We start from the raw sequence: 25,615 nt of genomic DNA on the forward strand, positions 1-25,615 counted from the left end.
GATAACACTCAGTGATAACACTCAATCACGCGTTAAACGCGGTTGCTCGATTTAACTGTCCTGGTAAATTTATGAAAGAATGAAATGGATAGTTATAAGACAAAAAGAAGAGTTCTCTGATGTCATTACCCTCTGAAGCGTACACCGGTATTTTCGCAAGTTCCTGCCGAACACCCTAAAAGAAAAAAAAACGGTCATCACTGTTTCCGTTAGGCTATTGACCGATTATTTTCACAATCGTTATACTTGTTTTGTACCCTCGGGGTACTGTTCTCTAAATAATGTAGTAATAATCACATTCTTTGTACTGCTTCTTCCAGGTGCCAAAGATTTGGGATGCCAGTGATTTCTACCACGGTGCCAGCCGGGTCTCGGCTGGGATCCCCGCCCGGATTAAAACGAGCAAACAAAATTGAATGAAATCCGGTTTCGCCGGTAGTCCCACGATTCCAATATTTCACGTATCCAAAAATGGTCTATTGATCCGGCTCAACTTCTCACATTAAATGTGGCAATGCACACATCGAGAGTTCAAAATACGTTGTGTCTCATTCAGACCACCTCTCTCCAGTACAGTAATTGCGCGTCTAAATCTCTCTTCGGAAACAATCTTAGCAAAAGTATTCAGTTATCCTAACCAATCCATAAATAATTAGGGGTAAATAACTCATATTAACTATTGTTAAACAAAACGCTTCTTTTGTTGAACAAAGGAATGAACTTTATTTAACTGTCTCAGCACTTTATTTTACTTAAATGCGTTTAGACTGCTTTCGATCGCAAGAAACAAGTTTGGTTACTACTCTTTACAGCAGAAATGGCCTTCGGTTTTTTTTTTTAATCTTGTTACAAACAAAACACATTTGTCTAGTTTTAGCCGGACGCGAATGAATTACTTTAAGAACTGTCAGTAGTTTTTAGAACCGAATTCTAGCAATCATAAAATAAATACTGTCTAGGCTAAACAAGTTTACGCAGCCGGAGCGCGGGCAGCATCACTTTTCTGTTTGTTTCCCTTCAAGGACGCGGCACGCAACATAGGTGTGATTTTTTTGTTGCATTAATAGAATAAAAAGTCTTCTTCGTGAATAAAACTCTCTCCAGAGTTTGCTTTAGTTAATTTGAAACCGAATTCGAGATACAATGTTCATATTTTTTCTTAAGTTTACGTACGGAGAGCGCGCGCAATGCGCGAGTAACGCGCGAGTAACACTTAAAATCTCTGGAAGGATCATACAGAGTGATTACACAATAGGACTAATCAGTGGCTATTACAAAGCGGCATGCGAAAGAAACAAAACAAATTATGAGAAGGAATTATTCACCTGCCATGGTTTCATGCTAATCTGGTTTACAGATTTAATGAAGGAACCGAAGAAGTTACAATTCATAGACCCAACGTTTCGACACTCCTGTCTAGTGCCTTCATCAGGGGTGATCTAAACGCTGCAACAAGAGGTTTTTTTATACGATCACTAATTTTTGTCACGATCACTAAAGCTGCCTTTTTTCTGACGAGGTGTAAATAGGCGTCAGGAAGTTAGCCGTCATCATCACGATTTAAGGGAGCGTGGGCGGAGTTAACATGCCAAGCTTCCAAGCAAAGGCGTTGGTGGTAACGCCGATTAGTGGTGATAATTTTAGACTTATCCCGCCCAATTGCATTGTTACACGTGCGCTCCAATAAAGCTAAATTTTCTTTTTTGGAAAAGAAAACAGCTTTTTGATGCTATTTCAAACGTGTACCAAACTGACGTTTGGTCTGTCCGATGTATTCGTTGTCACAGTCGTTGCAAGGAATAGAATAAATGGCAAAAATATGCCCCAAAGTCTGGTTTTTTGAGGCAACTTCAACGTTGTGCCTATTCAAAATTCTCTTGATGGGTTCCGTAACACCCTGAATGTTGGGAATAACAGCAAAACCAGTCGCTGGTTCCCTTTCATCAGGAGTGCTACTAGTTGTAACTGGTTTTTGGCAGTTACGGAGAAAAGTTTTTGTAAAGCCATTGGCCTTTAAGACACTAGAGACATATTTCCTCTCCTCAGCCTTCGAATTGAGTGAAGATGGTAGACAGTCAGCCCTCCTGAGTAAAGTTTTGGCTACAGACTTTTTATGGCAAATAGGGTGGTGAGAATCGAAAGCGAGGTATTTGTCGGTGTGGGTGAGTTTACGATAGACTTTTGTCTCCAAATTCTCACGAACCCCTCTGGACACATTTAAATCAAGAAAGGGGATATTTATATCCTTTTCACGCTCAAGGGTAAATTGGATAGACGGCTCTACTGAATTAAAATGCGCTCCGCTTCAGTTCCGGATACCGCAGAAATAACATCATTCACCTTTTTACGCACACGAAGAGTTTTAGTACGTGCGTCATTTGAATGCTTCCTTTCTTTGGTAGATAAATAACCTGAGAGCTGCGAATTCTTAATTCAATAGTCCGTCGAGCGAAAAAGTAAAAAACTGATGGTGGTCGGCAAGTAGCCACCTCGAGCGCTTCGCACAGTTCCGCTCTCCAGTGTTCTTGTCGCACGAATGACTGCTCGTACCTAATGGTTTCTTATTTTCGCGGGACTTTCAAAAATTATAATTTTTGCGATTTTCAAAAATTCGCGTACTTTCAACGTTGTTGATATATTTTTAACCTCTCTCTGCGCACTTTTTTAGCCAAATTGCAAATTCTTTAATCGGAAAGTCTGTTATCATACGCGTGATAGACAAATCGGACTTCCGCTGCACGGTCGTCCGATTTTGTTATCACTCCTATAATTACAGACCGAACTGGACTCTACTCAATCCTATTACCATTACTTATTACGCACAAAAATAATTATGTCTGACTTGCGTAGCGCGCGCAAGATTTGAACTGCTCTCATACTACGAAAGATAAATCTGAGAGCGGCGAAGTCGTGATTCGATGGTCCATCTTCACGATGTTGGAGTTCGCTAACTGTACCAAGCTGTCAGACAAGGGAGACTGAAATTGAAACACACTCAGTTTTCTTTGATTGATTCGAAAATGGCAGATAGTTCAGCAAACAAGACTTTGCAGGAGTAATTAAAGTGCTGTCGATATTTTCTTGAATGCGCTTCAGAGCGTGCAAGCCCGCTTGACAGAGGAATAGATTTACAAAAAAATCATCTTCGGTTGCAAATGCTACCATTTGCCTCTCCATGCCTTCCAGATAACATAATTCCAATTTCCGAAGCCAGCAATAGAAATCTACAATTTTTTTTGTTTTTTCAATAAGTACTTTGTGTGCTTCCTTACTCACTCCTCTACCACAATCTACGTGTTTAATAAAGCTTAGCCCAGAATTTAGAGCAGTTTCCATTAAAGGAGTAACATTTTGACTAAAAAAAAAACAAACAAAAACTGATAAAACAAAAACAAAAACAACAAAAAAGCAACAACAACAACACCCAGATACAGACTATATCATACTGAAGTAACTAAAGAGGGAACCCCCTACATTTTGTGATCTTTATCCCAAACTATAGCAGATCTCCGGCAAAGAGAACCACATCGAGCGAACAGTATTCTTTCTGCTGAGTTAGTCTCAAAGTTTTACATTGGAACGTCAAATTAAAGTTGACGCTTCCAAGAGTCACAACAGACGCCGTCAAATGGCGGCCTTGGCGGCGGAACTTGACAAGAGATGGGTTGCGTTGGAGAGTTACAGCCAGGAACCAGCGGTTGACAGCCTTTTTTAAACATGCGCGGCTGACGGGGCTCCCAACTTGAACCTGAAAGACAAAGAGAGAAGAACGGCAATATAAGCTGCGTTTGAGATGTTTGGACGAGATCTGGAGGGACTTCGTCGAGTATTTCAAGTTAATTACCCTTCAAAAAGTTAGTTCATGACAACAAAGGAATCATAGCAATAGAGAAAATAGACCAAAAGAAAGAAATTTCCGTTCGCGCTTTGAATAAAAAGGGAGACAAAATGTCTTTTTTCCCTTCACTATTGTTTTGGAAAGGCAACGAAAAGTCATTTAAAACCATTATTATAAAGCCTCAGAGCGTCCTGCCCCGATGCCAAATCTACGATATACAAGCCATGTCGGAGATCCGGCGACAAATAGATGCCTTAAAACACGGTACTTGAAAACTGATATTAACGTTAAGAACGGAATACTTAAGCACTTCAGACTCAAGGTGAAAAAAAGGTTACATAGGTAGGGGTGTTTCTTTTTCTCCTAGTGAAAGGCTTAAAACTGTTCTATATTACCCAGAATGCAACATTTTTTTGAAGGTCGGCTTGAAAAGTAAGTGTACACCGTCCTATTAGTGCTCAAATCGGGCTGGTGATAAGCAATCACGTTCGAGAACTTTGCTACAGTATTGATTAGTGCACCAATGGGACAGTGTAAAGTTCACGTTATGCTTGTAACTGACCATTTAACGCAACACGCCTGTGTGACTACACGCGTTATATGCGTGCTGTTATAATTTTGTCAATCACTTGATGAATTACGGACCGAATTGAACTGCATTCTGTCAGGCTTGGTACTACTCATAAATGTCTACACATGTTTGTCACGGGTAGATCGGTTGTTCAGGGCGCGCTTATCACACAACAAGAGATTCAGCTCAGACTGATATACAGCAATACCTGTTATCAATTGTGACAGTTTTAGCCGAGACAGTATTTATTTTACGGTTGTTAGAATTGACGGTTTTAAAAACTACTGACAGTTATTAAAAATATTCATCCGCGTTCGGCTGAAACTAGACAAATGTGTTTTGTTTGTAATAAGATTTAAAAAAAGAACCGAAGGGCCATTTCTACTGTAAAAAGTAACTGAAGGGTTGCTTGTTGGTCGCACCCTTTAACTCCCAAGATCTGATTGGTAATTCTCCCCTCTAGCTGCAACACATTTCCTTGTAAATTTGTTATAAGAATTTGCTGTTAGATCAAGACAACAACTTTTACCTGATAAGTTTAAATATTCTCATTAGCTGTTCGCGGGAAAATGTAAGGATATTATCAGGAGGACTTTCATGTTGATCACTTCTGGGAGTTAAATGGTTAACCTGGTGCTTGTCAATATATGACAAAAACCAACACAGAAGAGGGTATTATAACTTTCTACTCATTGCCTATGGGCAGCCGTCACCACCAAAAATACAAGGATGTCAAATAGATCAGCAAATACAAAGCTGGTTTAAGGATCAGCTGCAGGATAGAAAAGCTAATACAGGAATGGCATGGCCAAATTATAGACGGTTTAGTTTTCCTCCATGAAATAGAACACCCTAAACATGAACAGTCTAGCCAAATGATAAACGGTCCGATTGCCCATGTCGAGTTAGAACATGAAATTGCGAAATAGACTAGCTCAATTACGAATAGCTTAGCCCTCATTTGCATTACAGTACACAAACGGTGTAGCGTTGCGTCAAATGGCTCAGGGTAATGTCGAATGGTACAGCGTATACACAAATGGTGTAGCGTTATGTCGAATAGCTTTGCAGAACATCAGACGCTCTATCTGAACATTAAATTCCTTAGCATTACACGAAATATTTCGATGTTGTGGCGAATCGTCGTGCTTGCTTGTTGGTTTCGGCGAGATGGCCTTCACGTCACGCCACCAAAAATGCAAACTGCAAATGGAACAGTGATCTGCTGGGGGCATGACGTCATCGAATGTGAAGACTGTCGCAAAACCGTCACATGGTGTGAGAGTCTTACTTCGCCTTGCCGTAAAGCACAGCCAATTCGGTGAGTTTCTCCCTTTTTTTCCTGCCGATATTGCATTTATTCGTTGTCGTTCATGAAAGTGTTAATTAAAATAACAACGAGACTGGATTCTACCACGGTTTGCCGGCCTCCCGGTTTACCACAGTTTGCACGCGTTGGGTGAGCCTGAATGTCTATAGTACTAAGTAGTGTTAAGACGTGCATTAAATGTCGATTGCCGAGCTCTCTTTTCTTTTTCTGACTCACGCTTACTTTTTAATGAGAGTTCAACTTCAACCGGGCTCTTTGAACATTGGAGGAGTACGTGAGAAGTTGGATTTTGTGTCTGCCTCGGACGCTATGGTAAGTAAAACTGATATTCTTGATCTGCTTTGACATGTTTCAATCAAACACGTAGTGTTTGCCAAAGCGACCTTTTTTCCGAGTTGGTTTTATAGTCCGGCACACCAATTAACGCATTACGATATCACTTTTATTGAAGAATGTCGAAACAGATCAAGTATATCAGTTTTCTTACCATGGAGGGCTCGACGATCGACATTTAATGCACGTCATAATTAACAATTGGTACACACGTTCGCGTGCGTTCATCGAGATATGAAGCACGCGGGAAGTTTGGAGAGCACGAAAGATGCGTAAGAGTTGCTCGAGGCATAGCTGAGAGCAACTTTAGCTTCTTGAGTGCTCTCCAAACTTCCCAAGTGCTTCATATCTCCATGAACGCACAGCTGACGTATGAACCAATTGTTTTATAACATTTTCAACCAGATGGAAAATTTTTTTCTCGAGGGATTTGTTTGCTGATGTCATGAGAGTGCACAATAAGAATATGAAGCACGCTCGCGCAATTGAATTTGAATTTGGCTTCGGCGAGATTGTCTTCACGTCACGCCATAAGCAAGCTCGACGATTCGCCACAACATCGAAATATTTCATGTAATACTAAGCGATTTAATGTTCAGTTAGAGCGTCTGATGTTCTGCAAAGACGTGTGTAAGCTGTACCATTCGACATTACGCCAAGCCATTTCACGCAGCGCTACACTGTTTGTATGTACGCTGTACCATTCGATATAATGCTGAGCCATTTCACGCAACGTTACACTGTTTGTATGTACGCTGTACCATTCGATATAATGCTGAGCCATTTCACGCAACGCTACACCATTTGTGTGTACGCCGTACCATTCGACATTAAGCTAAGCCATTTCACGCAACGCTACACCATTGGTGTGTACGCTGTACAATTCGACATTACGCTGAGCCATTTCACGCAACACTACTCTATTTATATGTACGCTGTACCATTCGACATTACGCTGAGCCATTTCACGTAACGATACACCATTTGTGTGTACGCTGTACAATTCTAAATTACGCTGAGCCATTTGACGCAACGCTACACCGTTTGTGCGTACGCTGTGCAAGTGAGTGCAAAGCTATTCGTAATTGAGCTAGTCCATTTCACAATTTCATGTTCCAGCTCGACATGGGCAACTGGACCGTTTATCATTTGGCTAGACTATTCATGTTTAGGGTGTTCTGTTTCATGAAGGAAAACTAAACCGTCTATAATTTGGTCATGCCATTCCTTTATTAGCTATTCTATCCTGCAGCTGATCTTTAGACCAGCTTTGTATTTGCTGATCTATTTGACATCCTTGTATTTTTGGTGGTGACGGCCGCCCATAATTGCCAGTACCTCGCAACAATCTGGGTAAAGCAACCGCATGTAATAGGGACTTGTATGAGACTGTTTGATGTGGGTCTTAGGTTTCTAAACAGGAGTCTTCGCATCTTGGGAGTCTAGGATTTTACCATTGCCACCCCTACATAAACTATTTAAGAAAAACAACAATTAAGCAAACCTCAAACAGCCTCAGTGATTCCTCTATTGGTCTGTCCCGCCAGGGACTGGGTGGGGGATTGTGGCCCTTGATTTCTACATACTGCTGGTGACAGACACATTTGCTTGTCCCCTAAATTATCACAAAGTTGATGAAAAAAGAAAAAAAAAAAAAAAAAGAAATTTGTCATTACTGTGACTAGCAGATTTGTTGCTATAGATGCAAATCAATGTGATAAATGTTTACCTTTTGATGAGCTCTACAGCAAAATCATACAATTTTTCAAATTGTCTGAAGCATGGGTTATCTTCCATGGTTCAAAACCTGAAAAAAACAAAAAAACAAAAACAAAAACCAAATGAAAGTGGGATGACAAAGTCTGGTGGAGAAGCTACACACAATTCAATTTTGGTTTAGTTTGGAAGGAGAACAATAAAGAGATAATAATTTGTTAGCAAGTGCACTATGATTGGTCAATTTAGTAGGCTGTATCTCATGGTGCACCCTGCTAAATTCAAAAGTTTGTTTGAATTGAAATCTTTCCTCTCTATTTGAATCCAAAAATAAAATAAATATCTTACTAATCTCGTTTTCTTAATTTCTACAGTAAGTTATGGACCCTTGTTTTTTTTCCAAGAGGGTACATGTCCCACATACTTTCCCATTGGCCCATAAAACCCAACAGAAAAAACTTGATCTGTAACTTACAGCACAGACCTTGAACTTGGTTAGTAAAAGGCATCAATAACCCACGAAGACTCAAATGTGGCTAATGATAGAGATGATCAAACAGGGATTGCAAATGAATCCACTTGGAAATTTGTGAATCAACCCTTTAGATGCCGCCATCAGTATGCATGTTCTCTATACTTTTCTCTATACATTTCATAAGATGCTGACTCGGAGAATTTAATATTTAACAATCAAACTTTTCTTTAGTTCATGTTCATTTCCTTTATTCTTGTCACCTTAAAGTGTGATATATTGCTACATGTCCTCCCCCTTAGGGATCAAAGGATTAATTTTTGATGATGGGCATAAATTCTTTATCCGCAGTTCAAATATAAGACTTTCATAAATTCACATTCATAAATTCTTAGATGACAGTTAAAACTTCTTAAACTTGACAAGAGGAAAACTAAGAGAGATATGTCGACAGAAAATATTGAGCTTTTCCTGGAAATCTTCCTTAACAAAACTATTTTACTAACCAAGCCATTTGACCAAATCCAAAATTCCTGTGAAAAACTTCTCCTCTTCCTTCTCTGGGTTTGTGTCATCATATCTCAAGCAGCAAACACCGTTGTGGGCCTGAGGAGAATTAATAGCACATAATAAATACATTTTAATAACACTGATAATGGTGATGAGATTCATGATGGTAAAGAGGATGGGGACTTTAATGACGATCATGACTGTAATGCCGGCAACAACATCTTTAAATGTTAAAATAGAAATGATAATGATGATAACATAAACATGAGATTTAGTGCCAGGAGTCTGGTAAATACAACAGATTTCAACAATAACTGGCAGCATACACTCAACCTCACTGTGCCCAGTGACACAGGTAATGCCTTAACAATGTCCCTCCAAATCACCATTGCTCGAGCTAATCTTGCGTCACTCCCCATGTTATATAATGCACATGGCACCATCTTATTCATGACTTTACATATTAACCAACAAACCAAAAAGAACAACCTCACATCACAATAGATCAAAACTGACCAATCACCACAGACTTATACAACTTGAATCTAACAGCAAATATCATCACTGCAAAAACTGACCATCACTTCACCCCATAAACCACACTACTTTTACCACTCAACTAACAAAAACTGTTCATTTCACTCCCATGAAGACTTCCACTAAGGTTGTTGAAACATCAGTAAGCACTACCAAAACATTCCTTCTCCAGACTACCTTTATCTGGATGATTAGACTAAACAATCAGAAAAAGCTATCAGAGCATTCTGAAGTGATACAGTATCATAAACCTTACTCTTGCATAACCAAAGTTGAAGTTGATAGCTTTTTTAGCATGACCAATGTGAAGATTACCGTTGGGTTCAGGAGGAAATCTTGTTTGCACCTAGAAAAGTAGAATTCTCAATAAATTTCATGTAATATTTAGCTTGTCAGAAGATACTATGTAATTATTGTGTAGACACTGCATGTAAACTCAGGAAACACACAAAAAAAAACTCACAGAAACAATAAATTAAAGAAAAATAAACGTGGAAGTCTACAAATTAGAATAAAAAATAATAAAGTGTGAGCTGGGAACCATACTTACATGTATTTTAGAGTACCTATTTTCTAACACCTGAAGATTACAATGTGGGGCCTTCCTCTCTATGCATGATGATGGACAATCAACAACAATTCCCTATCAAAATGTACTTTTGATTTCTGTGCAGTCCAGCATTGCACATTTGTATTCCCCAGAGTAAACAGTCAGTGCGAGAGAACAAGTTATTGTTAGTAATAATCTGGCCCAGGACAAAATAAAATGATCTCTGCCAGTTTTCTAACCCAAGTACTCAGTTGATAGTCCATATTGCTAACATGTCTTCAAAGCATAATGCATCATTCAACACTGAAACTGTGAAATCCTGTAAGAATCATTTCATTACTTGAACAGTTACATTATCTGACACTTACTCTTCCTCCAGTTCTTTCTAAATGTTCCTTTAGCAGTGCCATCGTCTTAGGGGTTACAACATAGGCAGGTGTAAGGTAGTTCTCACCTAAGTTTAAAAAAGGTATAGAAAATACTGATTAGTACATAGACATAACTAAGTGTGTTACAAAGGGGAGACTGAAGACATCTTACATGTCCATTATCATAAACATTATTACATCATGGCCTGATAATAACTATTCCTAATGAAGCTACTGACAGTACACGATTTCAAATGAGTCGACCCCTAACACTTGAACATCAGTGTGCATATTCTATAAGCTGTTCTTATTCTTTTCCTAAAGTGCTGATGGGGAGAATTTGTTTAACAATCAAGAGCTGATCATTTCCTTCATTGTCATGACCTTAGTGTGTGACTTGGAGGTGATAATTATTGTCTCTAAGAAGAAATGCCAGTCATTTTAAAAGTTCAAAGGGTAAAATAATTTTGGCTAACCACAAAACTATAAATACTAAAAAATTTTAGTTTGGTGAGATATAATAAGACAAGAGAGGCAAATATGAAGATGAATTACTAGATACACGCCAGAGTATCATGGCTGGAAACAGAATTTACATTAAAACTAATTGCAAACTATATGATGTGGCCTGTATCCTGAGCTATATTCACCTGGTTTGTGGAACTTGCTTGCCTCTCCAAACAAAGAACTTGTTTCATCATCTCCAGTATCACCATTCAATGAAACCTCTACAGCTGCAGGATGAGACTCTTTTGCTGGCTTTCCCTCTTTGCTGGGCTTGGCCTCCTATGATCAATACATGTACAGTCCATAACATTAACTCTTTACACCCTAACATCAGTAAGCATATTCTCCATTCTGTTCCCAACACATTTCCTGAGCAATAATTTGTTTAACAGCCAGAAGCTTTGGGGCCCGGTTGCTCAAAGTCTGATTAGTGCTAACCCAGGGTAAAATTTAAATCAGAGTTTCTTCATTCACTTTTTTCAAAGCCTTTTTCAGATAATTACCTTTATTCTTATTTGGGCATCCAATCATCAAATTGTAGACAATTAGAATAGTACTGAATTTTCTTTTACAGCTTTCAGATCTGAAAGCAAATTTCACACTAACCCTGGGTTACTTTAACCCAGCTTTGAAAAACCCAGCACAGATCTTTAGTTGGTGATCATTTCCTCTTTTCTCATGACCTTAGAGTTTGATTCTGGGATGATACTATGAGGAGAAATTACATGCTAATCACTCTGAGAGGGTAAAAGGACCAAACATCAAATCATACAATATTGTTTGAAAAATGGTTCATTTACATAAATTATCCTTTACCCTTAAGATCTCATTAGTAATCCTCCTTACTATCTCCCATACAGTTCTTGTGATTTGTGTTTGGAGAATTTGGTATTAGATCAACTCATAATCCTTTAACTGATATTTTTCTTCATTCTCATCACTTGTCTGCTTGATATTGTATTGATTTTGTAAGGAGAAATTCTGTCTTGGTCACTCTTGGGAGTCAAAGCCATTGACCCCTGAGAGTGACTTATAAATCATCTCCATCAATTACTTATGCCGCTCATTGTCTGGTTCGATGCACTTGGTTATATCAAGGTGAAAACTTTAAAATATGGTGCCATAAAGACAAGTCTCTAGTTATGTCACCTTTGTTTTGAAAGCCTGCATGTCTGCTTCAGTTTTAGGTCCAAGCAAATCTAAGATCTGTAAAAGAGTTAAAATACCAACAATAAATACCATCCAACAAAAGAGTCATTGTTAAATATTAATAGTTACACCCGTGTGAAATCAAACCTTCCAAAAGATAAGTCCATAACATTCAAACATCAATATTTTCTGTTTTTTTAACATTTTGGAGCATGGTTCTCTCTAACTTTCTTGCAAAAAATATTCATAATAGAGTAGTCTCTACTTGTGACAGTAATCATGGATCTCCTATGTAATATAGGACATTTTCTTCAGTCTAAGGGCAACTTATTCCTGTCAGCAGTGAAGACTTCCTTTGACCCGGTGTGAGTTTGATGTTCCTGGCAAAACTGACAGATGGAGTGACAACTGATGGACATACAGAATGACAGGCAGACAGTAGGACTGATTTATAGCAAGCTATTGTACCACAAACCTGCATATCAATTTCTGCTTTCACAGCTTTTCCATCTGCCCACTTTAACTTCTCTCTCGCCTTTCCTAAAATTTCAAACAAAGTAAAAACAGGTCATATATCTTTACTAAAACAAACAATATCCATTAAATTAGTTCACAAGAGGATTTATAATTTTCAGGGCTTCCAGACAAGTGGAACATTAGAGGGGCCTTATTACAGAGGGGCTTGTTTGAGAGGGGCTTATTAGGGAGGGATTATTTACAGGAGGGAGGCCTTATGAGAGAGGGGACTCATTTGAGAAGGTTCATCTGAGAAAGGGGCTCATTAGACACTGTGAAAGAATAAAGTCTCATTCTAAACTCACCCATTATTATTCCAACATTGAATTTGTAGCGTTTCTTCAACAATTCTTCCTTGTGTTTCTTGATAAGCTTCAACCTTGTGGAAAAAACAAAAGACAAATAATACCAAACAAAAAGTCCCTGAAATGAATGTTATCTTAATCCTTAGTATTAGTGATGGTATTATTAACCCTCTACAGCCTAACATCAGTAGACATATTCTCCATACTGCTCATCATACATTTCTCAAGGTGCTGACAAGGAGAATTTGTTTAGTAATCAAGAGTTTCTTCTGTTAATGATCATTTCCCTTATTCTCATGACATTATTGTGTGATTCAGGGGTGATATTGTAAGGAGAAATTAGATGCTAGTCACTCTTAGAGGTTAAAGGGTTAAGTTGTAATTCACGTAAGTGATTCTCCCTTTCAACTGATATACAGTACCTTGCAATTCAAGTAAGTTAAGTGAAACTGATGTGAGCTACTTTAAAAGAGTAAATCAAATCTTTCAATTTCTTACTTACACAGTCTTCAATCTGATCAGGTGTGATGTTTACTCCAATACCACAATTTTTTTCAAAGGCAGCCACATCAACAGGCAAAACTGGATTGGCCTTCATAAAATCCACTGCAGCTAAGATAAAATAAAAGTAACACATAATATGAATATTAATTAACTGATTGAACCCAGGGGTAGAATTTATTTATGTTGTCCAATCAGACAAAGGCAGTCTGGAGAAGTACTAATGTTCATATTAGTTTGTGATATTTTGACAACCCCAGGGGAAGTCTTCATCTTGTCTCCATTCTGATGATGACCTCCACAATGATTTTTAAAATGCCAGTCACTTCCACCAACTGCAGTCCTTCTCAATTTACTCAGACAATCAGACAGTACCATCAAATTTATCAATCCCCTGAAATACCTTCGAAATAATTAATCACCAACTAAACAATAAGTACTTCTTAATCACCAAGTTCAAGGTCCATACTGTAACTTATGAACAATTTTTTTTGCACAGGTCAAAAAAATTCCATTGGGGAAAATCCCAGCATAAAAAAAAACCATGTTCTGTAATAATGATAATGATAATAATAATAATAATAATAATAATAATAGTAATAAATTTAATAGTTATATAGCGCAAAATTCATTAAAGGTATATGATCTAATGCACTTTACAATAAATTTTAAAGATATCAAAAGAAACTGCAGGGAATATGATAGATTAAAAAATGAAAACAAAATTATATTTAACAATAAATTAAAAAACGATACAAAATCTATATAGTAGATAGTCTAAAAATGTTCACACAGTTAACAGTATGCTTGTTTAAAAAGATACGTTTTCAGTTGTTTCTTAAAAATATTTACACTACTTACACTTAATTTACAGTATGGACCAAGAAAACAAGGTTAGAGTTTTGTCCTTTAAGACGCGAGAGAGCAAGATAGTGAGTCTGAGTCCAGTAAGCTTCTTTGAACACAAACTTTAATTACTTGAGAGGCAGGTTACCTTTAGAGCTAACGAAACAACAACAACGCGATAGCGACTCTCTTATTATCAAAAATGCTTTTTTTCGTGTAACCCGAGAACTGACACGTGAGTAGTCCGAAGTGATTACATAACCAGTCCAGAAAGTTACATAACAGTTGAGAGTTACATAAGAAAGAAAAAAAGCAAACGTTGATGTCCGGAAGGTTTTTTGCATATCATAACATCTTTCCCTTTTTCCTATTTTTCTTTTTTTTTTTTTTTTTAACTATAACTCAATGTCAAACTTTTTAGGTGGCTTGATCAATCGTCCATGTCGTGTCCGTATTTCAGTTGTAGTAGCTTCGTGAGGTGGTCTTGCACTCAGCTCTGTTTGAGGTGTTGGGGGTAGTTGAGATCTTGGAGGGGACATGGATGTTCCTACTTGAGAACTTGCTGGAGGGGGTTGGTCCTGTTCCTGCAGATTGTCTGGAACGGTCAGGTCATCTTCGTCCATTTTGAAGGGGGTTTCTTGAAGTGGTTCCATGGTAGAACGCAACTGCTTGCGATTACGCCTGTAGGATCTACCATTGACTTCAACCTTGTAACTGCGAGATGCCACTTTAGAAGAAACAACTGCTTTTGACCACTTTGTTTCTCCAGGCATCTTCATGCGCACTATGTCACCTGATTTGAGTTCTGAGAGTTGTTTAGCATGTTGGTCGAAATGTTTCGCTTGCTTGACACGATCCCTTTTGAGAAGATCACTAACTGTTTGGTCAGTCTTGAGTAAAGACTCTGAGAAGGGTAGAAGTGTCTTAGTTCGGCGACCAAAAAGTCGTTGGCATGGAGACATACCTGTCGCAGCAGTGGGGGTGTTGTGGTGATCCAATAAACCAAGATATGGATCGGATTGAGACAGAAGAGCTTTCTTCATTAAAGTCTTGCAGGTTTTGACTGCGCTTTCGGCCATCCCATTAGCTTGTGGATAGTGTGGTGAGGTGGTGATATGAGTGAACTTCCACGTTACTGCAAATCTTCGGAACTCTGAGGATGAGTACTGAGGACCGTTGTCAGAAACTACGTAATCGGGTACCCCATGTCGCGAAAAATGCATCTTCAGCTTGTGAACGACTGTCTGGGACGTAGTATCGGCAAGATGATCCAGCTCGATAAAGTTGCTGTAGTAATCAACTAATACGAGGTAGTTTCGGTTCTCGAAGGTAAACAAATCTGTTCCAACTCGTTGCCATGGCCTGTCAGGAACTGGGTGAGGCTGAAGAGGTTCACTGGCTTGTTCAGGTCTCACACTTTGGCATATAGAGCATTTATCAATACGATTCTTGAGTTGTGCAGACATTCCTGGCCAGAAGAAAACCTCTCTGGCCCTTCGAAGGCATGCTTGGAGTCCCTGATGGGACTTGTGTGTTTCCTCTATCATGTCACGGCGAAGGCTCTCTGGGACAACGATCTTCGTTCCTTTGAAAACTAGGCCATTTTGGAGCGTCATTTCATCTCGGTATTTGAAGAAAAGCTGTGCGCTTGTAGGTACCATGGAAGTTTTTGTAGGCCAGCCAGCGCGTATAACTTGTGACAACGCTAGTAAAGATTCATCCTTGGCCGTTTCCACTTGAAACTTGGCAAGTGTCGACTCTGATATCAATAAGTCTTCAACAAAGTTGACAGTTTCTAGATCTTTATAGCAGGATGAGGTGCTAGCATTTGGTACCTTTGACTGCTTAGGTAGAACGCGAGAAAGTGCGTCAGCGATGTACATCTCTTTGCCTGGCTTGTAAGTGAGATTCAGGTCAAATCTTTGAAGACGTAGCATCATACGCTGTAATCTCTTAGAAGCTGTATTGATTGGCTTCTTCTGTATAGCAATCAGTGGCTTGTGATCTGTTTCGACTGTGACGTGCTTGCCATAAATGTAATGCTCGAAGTGCTCACAAGAGAATACAATAGCTAAGAGCTCCTTCTCAATCTGTGCGTAATTTTGCTCTGTCGACGTCAGTGCCCTGTTGGCGTAGTGAACTGGCTGTCCTTCCTGAAGTAGAGTTGCGCCAATGCCATACTGTGAGGCATCGCACTGTATAGTGACATTCTTACTCACGTCAAAGTACTGTAGGACTGGGGCTTTAGTGATGAGCTCTTTTATCTCCTTGAAGGCTTTATCTTGGGGGTGTTGCCAATGCCATTCTATTTCCTTCTTTTCCAACCGTCTTAAGGGCTGTGATGCTGTAGACAGATGTTGGCAGAATTTCGCCAGATACTGCACCATTCCCAGAAACGTTCTGAGTTCAGCGAGATTGGTAGGCACTGGATAGTCCACTATAGCTTGTACCTTTGACGGGTCAGGTTTTAGACCTTCCGCTGTAAGGAGGTGTCCTATGAAAGGAACTTGTGACTGTCGAAGTTTCAACTTCTCGCTGTTGAGAGTGAGGTTTCTTTCTCTTGCGCGACTGAGGAAAGCCTTGAGATTCTGATCATGGTTGGCAATTGCAGCTTCATTAGAGTCTCCAAAACCGCAAACTAGGAAATCATCGGCGATGACTTCAACACCTGCGAGTCCTTCTACTAGCTCGTGCATTCGTTGTTGCCATACTTCTGGGGCTGAGTTTATTCCGAATGGCATTCTGAGCCATCGATAGCGACCAAAAGGTGTGTTCATGGTTGTCAAGTAACTACTCTTTTCATCAAGTTGTACCTGCCAGAATCCACATTTGGCATCTAACACGCTAAAGACTTTAGCACCACTAAGGCGAGTTGCTACTTCCTCAATAGTTGGAAGTGGATAATGCGAGCGTTTCACTGCGCGGTTGAGATCTCGAGGATCCAGACATACTCGTATTTTCCCGTTAGATTTCTTCACTATGACAAGGCTAGAGACCCATGATGTCGGTTCAACTACCTTGGCGAGGATACCACTCTTCACCATGTTATCCAGCTCTAACTTGAGGGTATCTCGAAGTGGGACTGGCACTTTACGAGGGGGATGTACCACCGGGCGGAAACCTTCGTCCACTTGAATGGAGTAGGTTCCTTCAAGGCAGCCAATTCCAGTGAAGATATCGGTAAATTCATATAGGGTAGGATCACTTCTAACATTTGACGAGACGTCAATTCTTTCGTCGTGAATCGCATTTACGTCAGCATCCAAGATTTTGACCAGGTTCATCTTTTCACACGTCGTTCGACAGAGGAGGGGTGTCAAATCTTGCTTCACAATGTGATAAAGAACTCCATATTTTCTTCCTTTCCGTTCAGTAAGTAGGCGGATTTGACCAAGTGGCCAGACTACAGTCTTGTTGTGCATGATGAGCCTTGTAAACGACTGTTCAAGGTTTGTACACTGTTTGTCTCCTGTAGCCCGGATGTAGGCACTTTTGGGGAGAATGTTACATGAAGCACCTGTATCAATCTGAAGTTGTACTTGGGCATTATTGTTAAGGCACGCCGTTACATAAGCTGATGTGGGGGAGGGTTTGTGGCTGTAGATTTCACAATCTTGTACGTGATTGACAGAGCGAGAGTGGCATTTTTTTGCAAAGTGTCCGTCTCTGCCACATTTGGTGCATTTCTTGCCAACTGCTGGACAAGCTGACTTTTTCATCTCGTGAACAGTACCACAAAACTTGCATTCTCGTGTGTATACATTGTCGGGGTTACCAGAACTTTTTTCTCTTGACTTCCACGGAGGAGTCCGCTTCTTACCTGAAGTGTGTTTATGCGGTGTTGTATCCTCAGTCTGGGTCTTAGGCGGTTTCGTTTTCTTGGCTTTTACCCTATTCACATTAGCTTCTTCAGTTGTCATGTCTAAAGCGCGTATATCAGTTAGCTCTTGTGTTCGCAGGATATCCAACGCGTTATCCAAAGTGAGATCTTTCTTCTCTAAAAGTTTCTTGCGTGACCGATCATTCTTGACTCCAAGGATGAGGCGGTCTCTTATCAAGCTGTCTCTTAGGGTTAGGAACCCACAGTGTTCAGAAAGGCGCATCAGTGCTGTGCAATATTGATCGACACTTTCTCCTGGTTCTTGCTCTCTCTTGTTGAAGAGGTACCGTTCATACGTCTGATTTCGCTGCGGCAAACAACGAGATTCAAATTTAGCCAGGACGTCATCAATATTGTCAGCGCTTTCGTCTTCAGCGAAGGTAAAGGTGTCAAACAATTGGACTCCTTCTCTTCCAACGATGTTAAGAAAATGAGCAACACGGACTGGGCCGTCCTTTTGACTTATCCCAGCCGCCCGTTCATAGATTTGCCATGCTCTCTTAAAGTGTAACCAGTTATCGCCTCTACGTGACCTGTCTTCGAGATTAAGAGGATCTGGAGGTTTGGCTAGCGGTACTGTGGTGGTATAGATCGGTGCAGCAGCCGATGAACCAGAAGGTTGCTGACTAGCAGAGGTCGAGGTCATGACCAATATAAAATAAACTTCCACCAACAACAACAAAGCTCGTGAAACGTGACTCACCTCCTGACACCAAGTTTTGTCCTTTAAGACGCGAGAGAGCAAGATAGTGAGTCTGAGTCCAGTAAGCTTCTTTGAACACAAACTTTAATTACTTGAGAGGCAGGTTACCTTTAGAGCTAACGAAACAACAACAACGCAATAGCGACTCTCTTATTATCAAAAATGCTTTTTTTCGTGTAACCCGAGAACTGACACGTGAGTAGTCCGAAGTGATTACATAACCAGTCCAGAAAGTTACATAACAGTTGAGAGTTACATAAGAAAGAAAAAAAGCAAACGTTGATGTCCGGAAGGTTTTTTGCATATCATAACAGTTAGTAACTTAAAGATATTTTTGGGTTAAATTAGAGGGGTAGATTTTGACCACAACACACTTTTTGATTTAGCACACCATATAGTAAAAAAAGGCTTAATGAACTGACCAATCATGATGCACATAGTAATTCAGAGATATAATAAAAAACCTGATCAATCCCAGCTCCTCCTCCCTATCTTACACTAAATAGCAACATCATACCTGTCAGTTGTATCGCAGATGCCAACTTCTTGTTTGCAATGTAGTTACTAACAAACTTGATCTGTGATTCATCTTTGATATTGCTGCTTGCCAAGGAGTACATCAAAACACCAGTGGGTTTTTCAATCGCGTCTGTGGATTTTTCTTTCACCTGTTAAAAACAGAAAAATTGTGATGCTCAATCTAAGCATAGAGGAACAGTGAACACAAGAAATAGCCATCATCAATTCTACAGTGTAGGACAGTTGTACCATGGACACTAAAATCTATTTGCCTCAGCCCAGTGTCATACTGACTGTTTCACAAAGGTACAAGCTTGTCTTCACAATTCATTAGATACAAAGAAAAGGGCAAAAATGAAAAAGAAGATCAACTACAAGGCCAACAGATTACAGAGTGACCAGAGGCTTAAAAAAGTACAACTCAAAATTGATCTTGCTTGTCCTTATTTTGGGTGCTTCATTTTGTGTCTTGATTACTTCATCTCCATTAGCACTCTGAGGCAAGTTGTTCAAAGGCCAATTAGCACTAATCCAAAGTTAAATTTTAATCAGGGTTTCTTTATTCCTTTGATCAGTAGCCTTCTTGGGATAATTTTCATGATTTTTTTTTTATAGCATCCAAGATAGAAAAGGAAAAAAAAATTATACCAAAATTATAATTTTTTTTAAACTTTCAGATCTGAAATCAGGTTTCACACTAACCCTGGGTTATCTTAATCCAGCCCTGCTTTACAAATGAACGTGCAGGATGCAAGTAGAGAAGGATAAAAAAGAGTGTAATTGCATGAACATAAAGCCAGATATTTACACAAGGTCTAGGATAAACCAAGGTTTTGCGCAATCAATGGGCCTAAGGCACACTCTATAAGAGGGTTGATTGACTTAAAAATGTCTTCCACTGCAAGCTTTCAGCTCTCTTGACACTGTTCCCAAAAATAAACGTTCAGATGAAGGGTTCAGTTAAACTGAGGATTGTTTACACAGTGGTTTTGTTCTTTGTTTAAATAATCAGCACTCAGTGACTGAGTTATGTCCAGCTGGACAGAGAATATTTAGCTTTGAGTCATGACATACAAACCTTGTACATTCTCGTCCAGTCCTCTCACTCACTCAATTTGTACTCAATATATTACCAATGTACGTTCAAAACCAATATATGCTCATTTACATAACAAATCTTCATTCCAGTAGTGCATTTTAATTTCATCACAAAAGAGCAAGATTTCCAATTATTGCAAGAATCGTCAGAAAGAGGAAAACTTAAGACTTCATGTCACCCATTTATCTTACTATTACATGTAAGTACCAGTTATTGCATCAGCCTACGAAGAACTGATCGAGCTGATATAAGATAAAGAGATTGCAGTAGCACCTTTAACAAACATTCTCAGCCAATCTAACGAGATCACTAAAAATATACAAACACTTTTTCAAGCAAGTGCATCCATGATCAGTTAATACTCCACAAAAATAACAGGCTATTAAAATCTATCGAATGAAAACCCCAAGCTTTTACTCACCAAAGTTATGATGGATTCCAGTCGCTTCGAAAGCGCATCATTTTTCAGTGTTTCCTGAGCTTTCTGCTCGCTTAAACCAATACTTTGGAAAAGTCCAGCCTTGTCCATCACCGATCGACTAACAATAACAGGAGAAAAATTCTCACAAAGCGCGGAGGCAAAAGAACGAAACCTTATTCTACGAGGAAACAGCCACATGCATGGAATAGACTATACCTTTGTAGCCGCGCAAGCTCGTTCAAGAAGACTAGGTCGAGACTGGCTTGGTTTATTGGATCTACATTTATTTTGGCGGTGTCACAGTACGTTTCCTAAGGTGGACTTGCTAAGGTGTTGACAAGAAGAATTTGTGTACCAATCAAGAGCTTCTTTAGTTTTGTGATCATTTCCTTTATTGTTGTGACCTTCATGCGTGATTTAGGGGTGATATTTTAAGGAAAAATCAGGTCGTTAACAGTTAGGTGAGATCAAGGTTCTGAAAGGACGAAACACCTTATGATTTCCTTTTTGTTAATCAAGGCTATTGTTATATTCATCTGGCATAGTAACTTCAGGGATTTCTCCAACCTAAACAGCCGGCGGTTTAACGATTATCACATCAGCGAAAAAATAAAAAAAGGGAATGTTTATGTCATTGCGCTATACTCCTGATTAATGAAAACCTAAAAGATGCTGTATGAGGCCCAGTCTCACCTGGCGTATAAATAGCGAAACACGGTAGCTACAAAATAGAATCATGGGTCACGAAATAAACGATGATACACGATTTTCTGTTTCGAGTTTGATGAGCTCATATTCAGCTTCTTCAATAGTGCTGGTGTTACCAAGTGCACCGTTTCGTTACACACTTGTGGGGCAAATCACATTTTCACAGGAGTTAAGGTGAGGACAGAATAAGTTAATAGCGACCTAATGCAGTGGATGAGATAAACGGGTATTGACTAAAGATACCTAAAGATACAAATAGAATTAATTTGAAACATGAGACAAACGAATGAAAGAAATATCGATCTTATTCATTAACTTTCCTCTCGAGGTCATCGAATTTTACGATCTGAAGTTCACCCACATAGCTTTAGATTTCTCGTTAATGAGCCATGACATACAGTGGATACATAAAGGATCATCCTGCATACTGCTGAGATCATCGATGTCGAAATTGTCATATCTAAATAACACATAGTGAAAGAAAGGAAATTTCAAGCTCCTTCGTGACAAAGGAAAAAAATCATTTTTAACCGACGACCGAAAAAAAAGACCCTATCCGTCAGATCAAGTTAAACGACAGAGTAAATATCAATGCTGACATGTTGATAAACATACCAGACCTTGAGGTAGCTTATTTATCTTCCCATGAGGGATCTTTGAAGCTGCAGTATTTCTGATTTCAGTATCATGTGTGTCACTTGTTTGTATGAACTATAATACAATTATTTATGGCCTCGCTTACTGCATCCAAACTCAGCAGACAATTCCGGAGCTCTAAGAGAAAGAGAGCTAGGGCCTCAGATTTCTCTTCCAAATTAACGACAACTGGTTCTGTGACAATTTAATCATAAAATTCCTGTAAGATACCCCGAGGGTTTCTGTACACAAAGATGCATGGAGTACATAGATTTAAAAAATTCTGGAATAACTTCCTCGGATATTTCTCTAAGAAGAGTACTTATGGTATTCGCTTTAATTCTTTACAAGACGCGTAACGATTTGAATATGCTTTTCTTTAGATAAAGCGAGAAGTCAATTATTTTCTTGGGAAAGAACTTTATTGGAGTTGAATTTATTGCAAGTAGTCTTCAGGTGAGGAAAGATAATGAAGAGATATGTAGCAGATTATAATCGAAAGACGGGAAAATTCGAAAAAATAAACATAAAGAACACATATTATTGATGTGATTTCTTTAGCTTTGTATCTCCCTCCGGTGATGAATATGTGCAACTTGTTATTACAAAGTACACGTAGATATCAACCCAGCAAAAAAGGAGTGATCTTTGAGAACAGAGAAAGTTATCAGTAAAAGCAAAGTATCTCGATGTAACACTAAATTTTTTTACATGTAAAAGAAAGACAGTGAATGAAAACAACTGAAACATGGATGCCCATTTAATCTTGTTCGGAAATCGACTACATACCGACAAACCCATCTGGATTTTGTGAATCAGCATCGTTTTCATATTAGAAAGGAACAGATTTTATTATTCCAAAACTGATTGTATCGGGATGAGATCTAGAGCGCCACTGAATTTCACTGGACATTTACGCTTTTGACTGCAAAAATATTTCGTGCAGAATTGGCGGGAATTATTTACAAGAAAAAAGTTTACCGCTATTATTTTTAGAAACTTTATGAAGTTGTCACGGTGAAAGCGGAAAATGAAAATTTGAGAGAACTGTAACGCTAATGGGAAGATGACCAAAAACAAATGTGTATCATATTGTTCGAGGGATATATCGAGTTGATCACTTGAAGAGAAATTGCATTGGTACAATATAATTCACGGTATGAATTTATCCTTGTCGATTCAGTTATGACAGAGTGTAACATGGCCTACTCTGAGGAGAAAAGGCATTTTGCGGATTGAGAGTGTTTTGCACCAAACCGGAAAGAACTAGATATAAATTACAAGATAAATTAATCGTCATGCAGAAACATGTAAACAAGTAATAATCATAGAGAGAATAAAACAAACAAACAAAAAAACAAGCACAATAACTTTCTTAGAGAAGAATAGCAATTGTGATCACGAAACTGGGTATTAGACGAGGTTAGATCTTTTAAACTCGTGAATACGCAACCTTGTTCATTTTTTCATCGAAATTGTTGTAAAGCAAAATGTTATTTTTGATATTTTCAGGCATGTAGAATTAACAAATGACATCATTTGGAGAACAGAGGGATTCAGAGGATGACAGTTTAACAGGTACAAACCAATTTTCATTCTGCAACTGATTAGAGCTGTTTAGAGCTCATGTCATTTATAATGAAAGATCGTAATCTTAATTTTCGTGCAGCTGACAACAATTAAGTTTAATTTCAGTCGAATTTTCTCGGGTTATTGTTGTCAGACGTGAAAATATCTCACTTACATACACTTATAAATTTCATTGGTTTCTCTCATTTGACTCGTGGTTAAATAGTCTGCACGCGATGCAATTTCCTAAACCCTCTAACTCCTAGAGATGAAATAAATTGCAATATCATCATATATCAATACGTTATCCAGCACACAGGTAATGAAAATACTCAAAGTTTTATATGGTAGAATTCGTTCTCTTTGAACTAACACCAAACTTCCGTATCTCCTTAACAATTAGATCACGGGTGTTAAAGATTTAAATGTACGTGATCATTGTGCGGCAGAAGCGCGTGATCAGCATGTGACAGAGCCAGATAACGTGATGTATATAATTATAGCTCTCGTCAAAGTCAAAACCAGCAATTATCTCTCGAAAAAAAACGAAATTTGAAACAAAGCTCGAGGTTGAAAAAAAATACACAACCCCTACGTTTCTTTTGATATCGTAACATTCGCGATATATGGTAATAATAATAACGGTAATATGGTTGTCGGTGAAATACCACAATTTCTTCAGTTTCCAAAACGTTACATCTCCACCGCACGCTGTAAATGTACCGTTTATATCTTCACATATAAAGGTATCAAGGTCGTCATTAGAACCGAATTTATCAACATGACGTGTGCGACGATCACTTTCATTCACGTCTTTATCCGCAGTTCAAATACATGACTTTCATATATTTTTGATGAATAAGACACTTTCCAGTGCCATCTTTTCCAGTCCCTTAAAATAACCACGTATTCAGTGCCTTTTTTTAATTCGAAATGAACAAATCGGATCCTTCCCCAACAAAAGGGACCAGCTACTTAGGTTATTCAAAATTTCTTGGCTCCTTCAAAACAATTAATGAAGGAGTTTATTCACTGGAACTTATAATTCTGTCAAAAAAGAGACTATATCCAGCAATTTTCGATACTTTGAGGGACATTTTTCACATGGGTAACTTTATAAACGTATTTCTTTACGCAATAAGCTCGCGGGGTGTTAGCAGAATTCGTGACGGTTACGCAAACCCTTGAAGGTGTTTCGGTCTGGAATAAGTTTCGCGAATTCTCGCAGCCTCGCAAGCGATATAATGAAGGAATGAGAGAAAGAGTCTTTTATTGCATTATTTTTGATCCATGCTTATCCGTGCCTACCGCGTACAACTAAGGGACAGCCTTGAAGACGTTTTATCAGATGAGACTACGAAAACAAACAAACAAACAAATGAAAAAACAGACATGACGCAACCCATGGAACGTGACCGGAGCTGTCACGCAACCACAACAGCGTGATGGAGGAAACTTTGAGATTCTCGTTCTTCCTCAATGATTAAGTATACAATGTTTTCTTTAACTTACTTTCATCTGAGTCTCCTCTTTTTGATTTTTAGCAATGTAACGCAGAACAATCGATCCAATTTTACTTCTAGCTATGGCAGAAAGCAACCTCCCAACAACGGGAGAAGAACTGGAGGTGAAAAATGAGTTTCCAGCCACAGGTGAGAAAAAGCAACAGGGAAAGACTTCGTCATGGTGATTTTGTACTGTTTGTTCATTAAGTATATCTTAATTCTGATGCACAATGTTTTGGATCATTTCGACTCGAAGGTTTTAAGTAATCCAGTAAATACGCCAGTATTAGAACGCTAGTTGTAATTGCACATAGATGTGATCACTAGCAATGCTCTCTGTAGTTTCAGCAACAGAGAAAAGTCAGGTTACGTCAAGTGACGCTGAATTGGATGTATACAATGACCCTTTAAGAGGTAAGAACACCTGGTGAATCACGATTTTTTGAAAGACTTCCCAGTGAAATTTTTGTCACATTTACATCAAAATTTGCTTACGTTCTGTGGATAAGTTTTCGAAACAGCAAAA

The 25,615-nt window shown here is 38.8% G+C and overlaps 2 protein-coding genes across 5 annotated transcripts in view; both read right to left on the reverse strand.

The window, feature by feature from the left end:
- Positions 1–2,745: 2,745 nt before the first annotated feature.
- Positions 2,746–25,615, reverse strand: part of LOC131784892 (glutamine--tRNA ligase) — a 46,977-nt gene continuing 24,107 nt past the window's right edge. The window contains exons 12-14 of one of the 2 annotated variants that reach the window (XM_066174343.1): positions 7,802–7,879; positions 7,577–7,687; positions 2,746–3,748 (exon numbers count right to left, since the gene is read on the reverse strand). In XM_066174343.1, the coding sequence (XP_066030440.1) occupies positions 7,815–7,879 (65 nt within the window). In that variant the 3' untranslated portion in view covers positions 2,746–3,748; positions 7,577–7,687; positions 7,802–7,814. Of the gene's footprint in view, positions 3,749–7,576; positions 7,688–7,801; positions 7,880–25,615 lie in introns of those variants that run through there. The other variant, XM_066174346.1, reaches the window with a different exon arrangement.
- On the reverse strand, positions 10,231–20,876 carry LOC136284304 (glutamine--tRNA ligase-like). Of its 3 annotated transcripts, none has more exons than XM_066174352.1 (7): positions 20,672–20,876; positions 19,150–19,300; positions 13,205–13,314; positions 12,703–12,776; positions 12,357–12,421; positions 11,882–11,938; positions 10,231–10,311 (listed from the first exon to the last, which is right to left on the reverse strand). In XM_066174352.1, the coding sequence occupies exons 1-5, from the start codon at positions 20,867–20,869 to the stop codon at positions 12,364–12,366; spliced, it is 591 nt and encodes a 196-aa protein (XP_066030449.1). In that variant the 5' UTR covers positions 20,870–20,876; the 3' UTR covers positions 10,231–10,311; positions 11,882–11,938; positions 12,357–12,363. The 3 variants fall into 3 exon arrangements, with proteins under 3 accessions (XP_066030449.1, XP_066030450.1, XP_066030448.1); XM_066174351.1 differs by lacking the exon at positions 10,231–10,311 and adding an exon at positions 10,933–11,011; XM_066174353.1 differs by lacking the exons at positions 10,231–10,311; positions 12,357–12,421 and adding an exon at positions 10,920–11,011.

This window comes from Pocillopora verrucosa, chromosome 11 (genome assembly GCF_036669915.1).
Source record: "Pocillopora verrucosa isolate sample1 chromosome 11, ASM3666991v2, whole genome shotgun sequence".
In the NCBI taxonomy this organism is placed as follows: domain Eukaryota; kingdom Metazoa; phylum Cnidaria; class Anthozoa; order Scleractinia; family Pocilloporidae; genus Pocillopora; species Pocillopora verrucosa.

Bases quoted from the DNA above. Each gene is read 5' to 3' on its own strand.
- LOC136284304 (XM_066174352.1), bottom strand. From the start codon at position 20,869: ATGTGGCTGTTTCCTCGTAGAATAAGGTTTCGTTCTTTTGCCTCCGCG. The intron at 19,301-20,671 runs GTGAGTAAAAGC...TGTTTTTAACAG, and splicing joins TGGAATCCATCATAACTTTG to GTGAAAGAAAAATCCACAGA. The intron at 13,315-19,149 runs GTATGATGTTGC...ATTTTATCTTAG, and splicing joins ATCTGCGATACAACTGACAG to CTGCAGTGGATTTTATGAAG.